Source organism: Hemitrygon akajei, chromosome 7 (assembly GCF_048418815.1).
Source record: "Hemitrygon akajei chromosome 7, sHemAka1.3, whole genome shotgun sequence".
NCBI classification, from domain to species: domain Eukaryota; kingdom Metazoa; phylum Chordata; class Chondrichthyes; order Myliobatiformes; family Dasyatidae; genus Hemitrygon; species Hemitrygon akajei.
The window spans coordinates 66,329,656-66,343,617 of NC_133130.1; the positions used below are offsets into that span (position 1 = coordinate 66,329,656).

At 39.5% G+C, this 13,962-nt stretch overlaps 1 protein-coding gene across 5 annotated transcripts in view; it reads right to left on the bottom strand.

Annotated features, from left to right (window-relative positions):
* pde10a (phosphodiesterase 10A) overlaps positions 1–13,962 on the bottom strand; it is a 443,486-nt gene that overhangs the window by 176,358 nt on the left and 253,166 nt on the right. For all 5 annotated transcript variants that reach the window (XM_073051085.1, XM_073051087.1, XM_073051089.1 and 2 more), the window contains one exon: positions 9,464–9,592. In XM_073051085.1, coding sequence (XP_072907186.1) covers positions 9,464–9,592 — 129 coding nt within the window. The remainder of the gene's footprint in view (positions 1–9,463; positions 9,593–13,962) is intronic.

Below are 13,962 nucleotides of genomic sequence, written 5' to 3' on the forward strand. Positions count from 1 at the left end.
AAAATATATTGAAATAGGATTTCTGAGTTAATCTACAAAGCATTGTGCATGTCAAATCACAAGAAAAATTCTAAAGCCCATCAACAATTGACTAAAAATTAAAAAGAATAAAATTGAGGCTGAGAAAGTATTAATCCCCTTTGTAATTACTACACTAACTTTCACTAGTAGCACTATATTATCCTATCAACTCACCCAATTTGTTGACATATAAAATTGGAGGATCGCCTGCTTTCAATGAGTTCATAATACTGTAAATATCTCCTAAGGTCCAACAGTAAAGCAGATTTTCAACAGAACAAACCAAAATGAAGACAAAAGAGCATTCAAGACAAGCCTGGGAAATGACAACAGAGATGCACAAATCTTGGGAGGGGACAAGATCATTTCAAAAGCACTGGACATACTTTGGAGCTCAGTACAGTGGAAAAAATATTAACTACAGCCACACTGCATAGGTCAGGCCATTCCCCTAAATTTTATCACCAAAGAATGGCACTTGTAAGACAGGCTAATGTGACACTAGCAGTCACTCTGAGTGAACTTCAGAACTCAGTGGCTGCCACTGGAGATGAAGTTCATGGCTCCACAATCTACAAGGCCTTGGACAAAAAGAGTATTTATGGAAGAGTGGCAAAGAAGACGCTTGGCTTTAAAAAAAAAGCATATCTGCTCATCAAGACTTTGCAAAACATTACTTAGAAGATGCTGTGAAGTCGTGGTTAGATGAAACTAAAGTGGAACATCTTTGTCCTTGACATCAAGAAGTGCGTGTGAAGTAAAATATTACGCTTCAGTCAGATAACACCATCCCTACTGTAAAGTATGGTGGAGGTAGCATCATGCCATGGGGATGCTTTTCAGCAGCAGAGACTGGAAATCTTGTCAGGATTGAAGGGAAAATGAATGCCGCCAAATACAGAGAGATTCTGGATAAAAACCTGCTAGCCTATGCCAGAAAGCTTAAACTGGGGAGAAAGTCTGTCTTCCAGCAGGACAATGACCCAAAACACATGGCCAGACCAGCTTCAAATGAAGAAATCTGATGTCCTTGAGTGGCCCAGTCAGAGTCCTGACCTTAACCTGATCGAATGTCTCTGGCAAGACCTCATGATTGTTGTCCACCGCCATTCCCCAACTAACCTGGCACAGCTTGAGCAATTTTGCAAGGAGGAATGGGCAAATCTTGCACCATCACATTGTGCACAGCTAATAGAGACTTATCCAAAAAGATGACTAGCAGTAATAGCTGCAAGAGCTGATTCAACTAAGTACTGAGCAAAGGGAGTGAATACTTTTGCACTGCTGACATTTCAGTTTTTGAATTTTTAGCTTTTCATGGTTTTAAATTTTCCCTGCTTTTTGGGCTCTACTGTGAAAAAAGCAGAATGAGATTCACAAAGAAAATTTCAGTTAAATTGATCAAAACCCTAGTTGTAATTCTCATTTATGTGAACAAAGGTTTATAGTGGCATTATGAGGAAGAGCCAGAACTCAGAGCCCTTCTATTATACACAAAACAAATAAATGGTTAAATGTGATAAACTATCTTTTAAAAGTTGTAAATGATAACAAATGACAGAATTTCCCTCTCTCACCTTATCTCCCTGCCTACCCATTACCTCTCTCTGGTGCTCCTCCCCCTTTTCTTTCTTCCATGGCCTACTGTCCTCTATTATATTCCCCCTTCTCTAGCCCTGACCATCTTTCACAAATCAACTTCTCAGCTCTTTACTTTACCCTTCCCCTCCCCCATACTCCCGGTTTCATCTACCACCTTGTGTTCCTTCCTCCCCTGCCCCATCTTTTAACTCTCCGACTCATCTTTTTTCCCCCCAGTCCTAATGAAGAGTCTCAGCCTAAAATGTCGACTGTACTTTTTTCCATAGATGCTGCCTGGCCTGCTGAGTTCCTCCAGCATTTTGTGAGTGTGTTGCTTGGATTTCCAGCATCTGCAGATTTACTTCTGTTTTTTATTCCATCATAGACGGGCGAGAAGCCTTGAAGTGTCAGGAAATGAGACACTCAAAGGTTACCCAGCCTAACCTACTCACCAGAGGCTAAAGGGTGAGACCACAGACATAAGAACCGAGAGAAAAGATTGTGGGATTTGTGAAATAATTAAAATACACAGTAGAAGGATAGGCCCAACAGCAATCCTTATCAGACAAATAAGGGAAAGCAGACACTACAGAGTATTAACATGGCCTGTGGAACTTATATTTGATTTTATAAGACAATAAGATGTAGGAGCAGATTTAGGCCATTTGGCCCATTGAGTCTGCTCCACCATTTCATCATGGCTGATTCAATTTTCCTCTCTGCCCAAATCTCCTGCCTTCTCCCCATAACACTTCATGTCTGACCAATCAATAATCTAACTACCTCTGCCTTAAATATACATAAAGAATTGGCTTTCACAGCTGCCTGTGGCAAAGAATTCCCCAGATTCAACACATTAAAGAGATTCCTCCACATCTCTGCCCTAAAAGGACACCCTCCTATTCTAAGGTGGTGTTCTCTGGTCTTACACTCTCCCACCATAAGAAACACCCTTTCCACATGTGCTCTGTCAAGGCTTTTCACTATTCGATAGGTTTCAATGAGGTCACCTTTCATTCTGCTGAACTCTCGTAAATTACAGGCCCAGAGTTATTCAACGCTCTTCATATGACAAGCCATTCAATCCTAGAATAATCTTTGTGAACCTATTTTGAACTCTGCACTTTCAGCACATCCTTTTTAAGACAAGGGGTCTAAAACTGCTCACAATATTCCAAGTGAGGCCGCACCAGTGCTTCATAAACTTGCTTTTATATTCTAGTCCTCTTGAAATGAATGCTAACGTTGCATTTGCCTTCCTCACCACAGGTTCAACCTGCAAATTAACCTTTACCGAATCCTGCACAAGGGCTCCCAAATCTCTTTGCACCTCAGTTTTTTGTATTTTCTCTCCATTTAAAAAAATTCAACCCTTTCACTTCTTCTACCAAAGTGCATGACCATGTATTTCCTGACTCTGTATTCCATCTGCAATTGCTTTGTCCATTCTCCTAATCTAAGTCCTTCTGTAGGACTTCTGTAGTCCTTCTGTAGGAAGGACTTCCTCAAACAAATTGCCCTTCCACCTATCTTCATATTGTCTGCAAATTTTGCAACAAAGCCATCAATTCCGTCAACCAAATCATTGAGATACAATGTAAAAAGAATCACTCCCAACACAGACCCCTGTGGAACACCACTAGTCACCAGCAGCCAGCCAGAAAAGGCTCCATTTATTCCCATTCTTTACCTCCTGCCAATCAGCCACTGCTTTATCCATGCTAGAAACTTTCCTGTAATACCATCGGCTTGTAGCTTGTTAAGCAGCCTCATATGTGGCACCTTGTTAAAGGCCTTCTGAAAATCCAAGTACATATCATTAACCTATTTTCCTTTGTCTATCCTGCTTGTTATTTCTTCACAGAATTCCAACAGGCAAGGTTTGTCAGGCAAGATTCTCCCCTGATGAAACCACGCTGACTATGTCCTCTTTTATCATGTGTCTCCAAGTACCCTGAGACCTCATCCTTGATAATCAACTCCAACATTTTCCCAACCACTGAGGTCAGACTAACTGGTCTTACAGTTTTCTTTGTTCTGCCTCTCCCCCGTCTTGAAAAGTGGAGTGACATTTGCAATATTTCAGTCTTCCAGAAATATTCAGAATCTAGTGATTGTTGAAAGATCATTACTAATGCCTCCACAATCTCTTCAGCCACTTCTTTCAGAACTTTGGGGTGTACACCATCTGTTCCGGGTGACTTATCTATCTTCAGACCTTTCAGTTTCCCAAGAACCTTCTCTTTAGTTACGGTAACTTCATCCATTTCATGACCCCTGACACCTGGAACTTCTACCATACTGTTGGTGTCTTCCACTTTGAAGACAAACGCAAAATGCTTATTCAGTTCATCCATCATTTTGTTGCCCCCCATTACTACCTCTCCAGCATTGTTTTCCAGTAGTCCGATATCCACTCTCACCCCTCTTTTACACTTTATTTATCTGAAGAAATTTTTGGTATCCTCTTTAATATTATTAGCTAGCTTACTTTTGTATTTCATCTTTATCTTCTTAATGACTTTTTAGTTGCTTTTTAAAAGCTTCCCAATCCTTTAACTTCCCATGAAACTTTGTTCTATTACATGTCCTCTCTTTAGCTTTTATGCTGACTTCTCTTGTTAACCATGTTTGTGTCACCTTTTCCTTAGAATATTTCTGCCTCTTTAGGATGTTTTTATCCTGTGCCTTCCAAAATGCTTCCAGGAATTCCAACCATTGCTGCTTTGCTGTCATCCCTGCCAGTGTTCTTTTCCAATCAAATCTGGCCAACTCCTCTCTCATGCCTCTGTAAGTTCCTTTACTCTATTGTTAATACTGATACATCTGACTTCAGCTTCTCCTCAAATTTCAGGTGAATTCAATCATATTATGATCACTTGCCTCTAAGATCTTTTTTTACCTTGAGCTCTCTAATCAATTCTGGTCCATTGCACAATATTACTACTTGTTATGAAAACAGTGACTAACATTCTATTTATTTTTATGACTAAAAAATATTGAAATGATAAAAGATTTGCTTTTCCTGGTGGACTTTGACAAAGACATCAAGACAGCAGGAAACTCCATTAATTGAATTGGGAAATCAACACTTGATAGGAATGCAATGGCTGTAGGTACAGCTGTGGTGTTTTCTGCAGCTGTGAGTGAGAGTTATAGTGTTATGTTGTCTGCACAATACAAGATCAGGTATATTTCTTTGCAGCTAGAGAATGATTTGGGAGTGGAAGAACCTGGCTGACTTAGTCCATTTAGAAACTAATAATGTATACAGAACCAATAATGAGGTTCTGCCTAGACAGTTTGAGGAGCTGGACATCAAAGTAAAGCACATAATGTTAATAACAGTCATAGGCAATTAGTACAGGAAAATAAAAGAGACCAGAATATTGAATGCATGGTGCAGAATTCATAGAATCAGTCTTGGACTGTGGTTTCAGACAGACAGACAGACAGACATACTTTATTGATCCCGAGGGAAATTGGGTTTCGTTACAGCCGCACCAACCAAGAATAGTGAAGAAACATAGCAATATAAATCCATAAATAATTAAATAATTAATCATGCCAAGTCCAGGACCAGCCTATTGGCTCAGGGTGTCTGACACTCTGAGGGAGGAGTTGTAAAGTTTGATGGCCACAGGTAGGAATGACTTCCTATGACGCACAGTGTTACATCTCGGTGGAATCAATCTCTGGCTGAATGTACTCCTGTGCCTAACCAGTACATTATGGAGTGGATGGGAGTCATTGTCCAAGATGGCATGCAACTTGGACAGCATCCTCTTTTCAGACACCACCGTCAGAGAGTCTAGTTCCACCCCCACAACATCACTGGCCTTATGAATAAGTTTGTTAATTCTGTTGGTGTCTGCTACCCTAAGCCTGCTGCCCCAGCATACAACAGCAAATGTAATAGCACTGGCCACCACAGCCTCATAGAACATCCTCCACCATGTCCACACTGACCCCTTGGATGGAAACAGGGGTCACCAGTGTGACCCCTTGTGTGACTGTAGTTTTCTGATATATGTCTGTGCAGTCTTATGTGTGCTATATGTGCCTTGTGCTCTGTATGACTGTGTTGGAACTGTGTTTTGCACCTTGGCCCAAGAGTAATGCTGTTTTGTTAGGCTGTATTAATGGGCATTCACGTATGATTGGTACAGGCTTCATTTAAACCTGGCTGAAAATAATACACTTGAAAATGAACAATCACAACCAATGAGGAAAAATATGCAAAAGCATTTGGTGAGCAAAGGAAAAAGTGGGGAAGATTCTGATGAGGGATACTATAAAAATCAATGTTAATAGAGCAGAATACTGACTTGAGATGCACCAGAGAAAATTGTTTAAACAATGAAAATTAGTAAAAGATGAAATTAAAAGTAATTTACTGAAATAGAAGCAGCAAGTCAAATAAGTGTTTTGTGTCACCGATAACATAGTTGAGATAACAAGCTTTATTGAGATATTGCTGTAATATTTGGGAAGCTTGCATTTCAGATATCACAAGGGCATGTCTCAGGGATCTGTACCGGGTCCAATGTTGTTTGTCATATACATTAATGATCTGGATGATGGGGTGGTAAATTGGATTAGTAAGTATGCAGATTATACTAAGATAGGTGGTGTTGTGGATAATGAAGTAGATTTTCAAAGCTTGCAGAGAGATTTAGGCCAGTTAGAAGAGTGGGCTGAGCGATGGCAGATGGAGTTTAATGCTGATAAGTGTGAGGTGCTACATTTTGGTAGGAATAATCAAAATAGGACATACATGGTAAATGGCAGGACATTGAAGAATGCAGTAGAACAGAGTGATCTAGGAATAATGGTGTATAGTTCCCTGAAGGTGGAATCTCACGTGGATAGGGTGGTGAAGAAAGCTTTTGGTATGCTGGCCTTTATAAATCAGAGCATTGAGTATAGGAGTTGGGATGTAACGTTAAAATTGTAGAAGGCACTGGTAAGGCCGAATTTGGAGTATTGTGTACAGTTCTGGTCACTGAATTATAAGAAAGATGTCAACAAAATAGAGAGAGTACAGAGGAGATTTACTAGATTGTTAACTGGATTTCAGCACCTAAGTTACAGAGAAAGGTTGAACAAGTTAGGTCTTTATTCTTTGGAGTGTAGAAGGTTGAGGGGGATTTGATAGAGGTATTTAAAATTATGAGGGGGATAGATAGAGTTGACGTGGATAGGCTTTTTCCATTGAGAGTAGAGGAGATTCAAACGAGGACATGAGTTGAGAGTTAGGGGGCAAAAGTTTAGGGGTAACACAAAGGGAAATTTCTTTACTCAGAGAGTGGTAGCTGTGTGGAATGAGCTTCCGTTAGAAGTGGTAGAGGCAGGTTCGGTAATGTCATTTAAAGTAAAATTGGATAGGTACATGGACAGGAAAGGAATGGAGGGTTATGGGCTGTGTGCAGGTCAGTGGGACTAGGTGAGAGTAAGCATTCGGCACGGACCAGAAGGGCCGAGATGGCCTGTTTCCGTGCTGTAATTGTTATATGGTTATATGACCAAAGACAGGAATAATCCCAATTCAGAGAATCAGCACAAAAGTTTAAATTGACATGATGGTCAGGGCACAGAGATTTTGAGCTGACGTACCTGTTCCTGTGCTGTACTGTTCTACTCTATGTGTGATGGAGAGGACTTACTTACTAACATGAATAGTTAATAGGGCTCCAATAGGTTCTCTATCATTACCCAAATTATTAAGAACTAACAAGAGTTTGGAATAATGTTAATTCAATAATCAAGGGAGACATTCCATTTATGCTTGTCAAAACAAGGTGTCAAAAGTACTTAGAAAGCCAGGCATAGATTACATTTGAGATAGTTTCTTAAAGTATACAGTCAAATCTTCCACACAGCAAATCACTTTATATTGTCTTGTATAATCAGGATCAATTACTAATCGCATAGAAAAGAATCTCTGGGGGACTGAAGTCATAACAGAATAAAATTTTACACTGAATTGAATAATGACATTCTTAAGACTGAATCATGAGTTGTGGAAATAGAGCAACTTCTGAAGGCAAGTATCATGTGTTGGATAAGGTGGGTTGCAAAATTAAATTTAAACTTATGATTGTGGATAAGCAAAGGTGTGTATAATGAAATATTTGGTATATTTTCAAAGTTTATTTTGCCTTGAGAAATAGATGAGGAAGCAAACAGATATAATAAACTTGATGAGATACCACATATATGATTGTTATAAAAGACAACATTTTATGGGGTTAAGGCAGTGTACAGTGGGGAAAAGCAGGTCATTTTTGTGAAGGTAGTCTGTAATGAGCAAGGTGCCATACTGAAAGGCCAATTCAGAATGATGTAGAGAGGATGTTTCAAATAGTAGGAGAGTCTAGGACCTGAGGGCACAACCTCAGAATAGAAGGATGCCCCTTTAGAACAAAGTTGAGGAATTTCTTTAACAAGAGGGTAGTGAATCTGTGGAACAGATGACCAGGTAGCTGTGGAGGCCAAGTCACTGAGTATATTTATAGCAGATGTAGATAGGTTCTTGATTAGTAAGGGCATCAAAGGTTACAGGATGAAGACAAGAGAAGGGGTTGAGAGGAAAAATAAATAACCCATGAAATGGTGGAGCAGACTCAATGGGCCAAATACCCTGATTCTACTCTGATGTCTCATGGTAAGAGGCTAGATTTGTGTTCAGTGCTAGACAGATTGAGCAGAAGAAGTGCATAAAGAGGACTATAGAATCAGAAAATAGTGACTTTTCCTCCATATACCACATTATGTTTCATTTTCAAATTAGGCATGCTAATAGTATCTCTCAGTAAGATTCCTGTACAATTGTTCATTTACCATTCAAGTTCAGACAACTCCCACATTACAACTATTCAGGTTATAAAAATTTGCCCTTATGCAATTCAAAAATCACGAACCAAAAATCTGAGATTCAATAATAAAACCACACTTACAGAATTCATGTCGAGAAGAAAATAAATCAACAGAAAATGCAAAGGAAACAGCAGAATTTCTCTTTTTTTTCAACCTGCATTAAATGTCATATGCAAAGAACATTTTTTTTAAAAAAAGCACAATAATTCATTTTGTCCATTTGGAGATTTTCATCCCCCCCCCCCCCCCCAGACTCAAAGAGTTTACCATTTTGTTTACCCTCAAGATATCTGAAACAAGGCCAGTGAGTTAAGTGAAAATTGTAAACCAAATTTGTTGTGAGTTACAGTAAACTATTTTACCTACAGTATACCTGCATTGTATTTAAAAGTGTACATCCCCATTCAAGGCTGGAAGGTGACAAGCATATGCAGTTGCTTGTATCTTCAAACGCAACTGCTTGCCACTTTGCTTGGACAATGCAATCTCCTACATGACCCCCTGTCATCAACCAGCAATTACAGTACTCTACACAACTGTGGAGACACAAACATCCCACAGGAACACTTCACCATTTCTAACATGGTATTCGATTGGTTTTGTACCAGATAAATTTATGATACCAACTATTTTCTAGGAAAACAATCACTCTGTAATACAGGGATCACCTGAGTAGAAAATTTGAACTGGATAGTTGAGAGCAGTTGTTATCCACAGTACCACATTATTTTGAACTGTCACATCAGGAAGTGAACACCATCATCCCACCCCCAACCAAACTAGGGCAGATTACGTTAATGCTGTCCAAACACATTTAGCAGAGTCAATGATCCTACAGTAACTGTTTAAGGTTTACATTTGTGTATATATATATTAGATCGATCAATAGATAGATAGATAGAGACACAGAATTCCATGATATGAACTTTTAAGTCACATGAAAAATAAAGCTATTTGATAACTAGTGGAGCAGTAAGCTTACCATCTTGCCTGCTGTGCTTTTTCATTAGCCATTTTTCTACTGTTTTAACATCAACACTGTCTGCCACAAATTCTTCCAGCACATGTGCATGAAGCGAAAGGTAAGTCTTTACTTTTTCATCTGTCAAACCTGGAAAGATACAAGGCATGACATTGAGTGTGCAACCATTCAATGAATAATTGCTTAAGGTACAAATTAGATGCATGTTGATCATTTTTGCAGGGTTGCATCCTGACTGTAAAGATTCTTCATTGGTCAGCAGAAACACACAACGTGGGACTTTCATTATATGTCAACCAATCAAAGACTGCATCATATTCCAAAGCAATTATATATTTTTTAAATATACAAAGCTCCAGATCTGAACAATTTTTGTATTTGAAATATTTTGAAAGTCATGTTTGAAGTTTTCTACTTGGAAATCCTAGGCATATAAGAAAACAAAGGTAAGAGACAAATTATATCAGAACTCCTTTATGCCATTTCTCAAAATGGCATAAATTTTGAGGCAAAAATGCCCTGTTAAAAATAATCTGGTTCATGATATTCCACCCGAAAGACTTTGCAGGCAATTTTCTTACTTTATATTGTATTGTGGAAAAGAGCTGCACAGTAAGTCCTGCACTGAACTGTACCTTCTTGCTCTGCTCTTTGCAGCAAATGCAGCTAGATCATCGTTCAGCTCTGGTCGTACCAGACTTTGAAACCGGCCTGGTAGAAATGTCATCTGACGTCCAAGTAAGATGACAGATATACACTGAAGAAAATCTAATGTATTGACTCTGTAATAGGAACATGTTCAATAAATGGTACTGGACTTAACTCACAGTTGGATTTGGCTTAATTGGTTTGTACTATGTACCCAGCTTAACAGAATAATGCATGGATTTCTTAAACTTCACTTACATAGCCTCATAAATTAAAGGGTACACACCCTGGAGCTCCAGGTTACTGTCAGTTCATTTACTAAAACATACAAGATGAGTCTAACAGTCAACATGCAAGGCAGAGATCTTTTATCAACCTGCTTTCATTCCTTAGAAACCAAGTTCACTATTGGCTTCAATGTCAGGAAGGATGCACTTGGAAACCAAAAACATCAAACTGGCACAAAATACAGGGTCTACCGGGTGACAGAGAACATTGCTTTCCTTTGCGCTTCTGATTCTTGGACAAGCAACTGCACACATCTCCAGGCAAAAGAGAGAACCCATCAATTATTTTGTAACAAAATTCTTCAAATTCACTGAAAAGATAGACAAACTAATATCAGTGTACTCTCTCAGGCCAACTTCCCCATTATCAAGACCCTAATTACACTGTCAGCTCTGCATAGCAAGCAATGTCTTACACATCCTCACCACCAAACACCCAAAACTAACCTTCTGTTCCAAGCTCTATCATTAATCAGATTGATTATTAAGCAGAGAAAAATCATTAAGAGTTTACTCAAAGCCACTGAAAAAAACTGCAACATCCCCAAGTTTTTTTTTAAAAAGAGAATCCCTGGCTAATAACCAAAGTGAAGCAACAACATTCAGAAAGGTATTGAGAACCTTGAGTCTAAGTATCAAGCCCACAGAAGAGCCCTATGATTAATCTAAACCAAGAGGAGCTGTTGTTTATAAAGTTTAGACTGGCCTAAAGACCACTATAATTAGCACAAGTTAAATGACTTTTTACAGAAAAACGCAGGAAGTACTACATTTGATCCGATGAGAATGACAAACAACTCCAGAAGGTGTAAGGAAAGAGTTAAATGTGATTCCTTCTTTGTAATAGGAAATGTAAAATAAAATGGAAGTCTACAGTATAAGACAAAATGATGCTAGTTTGGAGTGGAACAGATGTCTGTGGAAAGAAGAGCAAGAAATTCAGCAGCAACTAATTACAATGACGAGCATATTTTTTTAGTTCTGTCAAATATACCCATAATTCAAACATGCACAGGCCCACCATGGAAAAAGCTAAAAATAGATGCAAACATCAAGGTAAGAGGTACAATCAACACCCACTTGAAGGAACATTTCAAAGAACTCTTCAATCATGACTCTTGTTTTTGACAATGACCACCCTTGACTCCATTCTACATCAAAGTATCCAGTCCAGCCTTGCTACTATCCCAATGATTAACAAATCAGAAAGCTCACAAGCCAATTGAGAACCATGGGTGTGGGAAGATACAGTGCCCTTGCTCAAATTCTACAAATTGACAAAAATAAGTAATTTTAGTTTCAAAATTAACAACCACATCTATCACTTTTAGTAACATGTCAGGGGCTTAAGGAAAGCTGAAATTATTCTCATCTTTGCGAAAGACAAATCTGAATACACTTATCCTTGTTGCCACCACAGGGAATGCCATTCCTAGGGTCGTCAACCCAGTAATTGTGCAACTGCTCCTGAATCACAATACAGAGTTCAAATGGAGATACAATGAATGAATCTACATTTGAACTCTGGATGACTTGCAGCGGACTGAAAAGCTTGAACATGTAGATATTAACATAGAGGATGTGCTGGAGCTTTAGGAAAGCATCAAGTTGGATAAGTCACTGGGACCGGACAGGATGTACCCCAGGCTATTGTGGGAAGCGAGGGAGGAGACTGCTCAGCCTCTGGCGATGATCTTTGCATCATCAATGAGGACAGGAGAGGCTCCGGAGGATTGGAGGGTTGCGGATGTTGGTCCCTTATTCAAGAAAAGGAGTAGAAATAGCCCAGGAAATTATAGGCCAGTGAGTCTTACTTCAGAGGTTGGTAAGTTGATGGAGAAGATCCTGAGAGGCAGGATTTATGAACATTTGGAGAGGCATAATATGATTAGGAACAGTCAGTATGGCTTTGTCAAAGGTAGGTTGTGCCTTATGAGCCTGATTGAGTTTTTTGAGGATGTGTCTAAACACATTGATGAAGGTAGAACTGTAGATGTAGTGTATATGGATTTTAGCAAGGCATTTGATAAGGCACCCTATGCAATGCTTATTGAGAAAGTGAGGAGGCATGGGATCCAAGGGGACATTGCTTTGTGGATCCAGAACTGGCTTGCCCACAGAAGGCAAAGAGTCGTTGTAGATGGGTCATATTCTGCATGGAGGCTGATGACCAGTGGTGTGCCTCAGGGATCTGTTCTGGGACCCCTACTCTTTGTGTTTTTTTATAAATGACCTGGATAAGGAAGTGGAGGGATGGGCTAGTAAATTTTCTCACGACACAGAGGTTGAGGGTGTTGTGGATAGAGTAGAGGACTGTCAGAGGTTACAACGGGACACTGATAGGATGCAAAACTGGACTGAGAAGTGGCAGATGGAGTTCAACCCAGATAAGTGTGAGGTGGTTCATTTTGGTAGGTCAAATGTGATGGCAGAATATAGCATTAAAGGTAAGACTCTTGGCAATGTGAGGATCAGACGGATCTTGGGGTCAGAGTCCATGGAAACTCAAATCTGCTATGCAGGTTGACTCTGTGGTTAAGAAGGCATACCATGCATTGGCCTTCATCAAACACGGGATTGAATTTAAGAACCGAGAGGTAATGTTGCAGCTATATTGGACCCTGGTCAGACCCCACTTGGAGTACTGTGCTCAGTTCTAGTGGCCTCACCACAGGAAGGACGTAGAAACCATAGAAACTGTGCAGAGGAGATTTACAAGGATATTGCCTGAATTGGGGAGCATACCTTATGAGAACAGGTTGAGTGAACTTGGCCTTTTCTCCTTGCAGCGACGGAGGATGAGAGGTGACCTGATAGAGGTGTATAAGATAATGAGAGGCATTGATTGTATGGATAGTCAGAAGCTTTTCCCCAGGGTTGAAATGGGTAGCATGAGAGGGCACAGTTTTAAGGTGCTTGGAAGTAGGTATGGAAGTAGAGATGTCAGTGGTAAGTTTTTTTTTTAAAACACAGAGTGGTGAGAGCGTGGAATGGGCTGCCGGCGGCGGTAATGGAGGCGGAAATGATAGGGTCTTTTAAGAGACTCCTGGATGGCTACCTTAGAAAAATAGAGGAATATGGGCAAAGCCTAGGTAGTTCTAAGGTAGGGACATGTTCGGCAACCCTTTGTGGGCCGAAGGGCCTGTACTGTGCTGTAGGTTTTCCATGTTTCTATGTTTCTAATGTGATCTTTGCCACAACATCAATGCCTTCACTTTCCTCTGATCTCAATTCTATCTGCTGCCACACAAACACTATCCCTGAGAACTTCTCTCTAATCTTGAACAATTACGTAAACCCAGAATATTAATAAATGTCCTTGTATTTTTTTCCCTTCCCCACATCCTGGGACCCAAACAATTCTTGTTCAAAGTAAATTTATTATCAAAGTATATATACTGTATGTCACCAGGAACAACCCTGAGATTAATTATCTTGCCAGCATACTCAATAAATCCGTAATAGAATAAAAATAAAATAATAATCATAATAGAATGAATGAAAGACCACACCAACTGGACATTCAACCAATATACAAAAGACAACAAACTGCAAATACAAGAA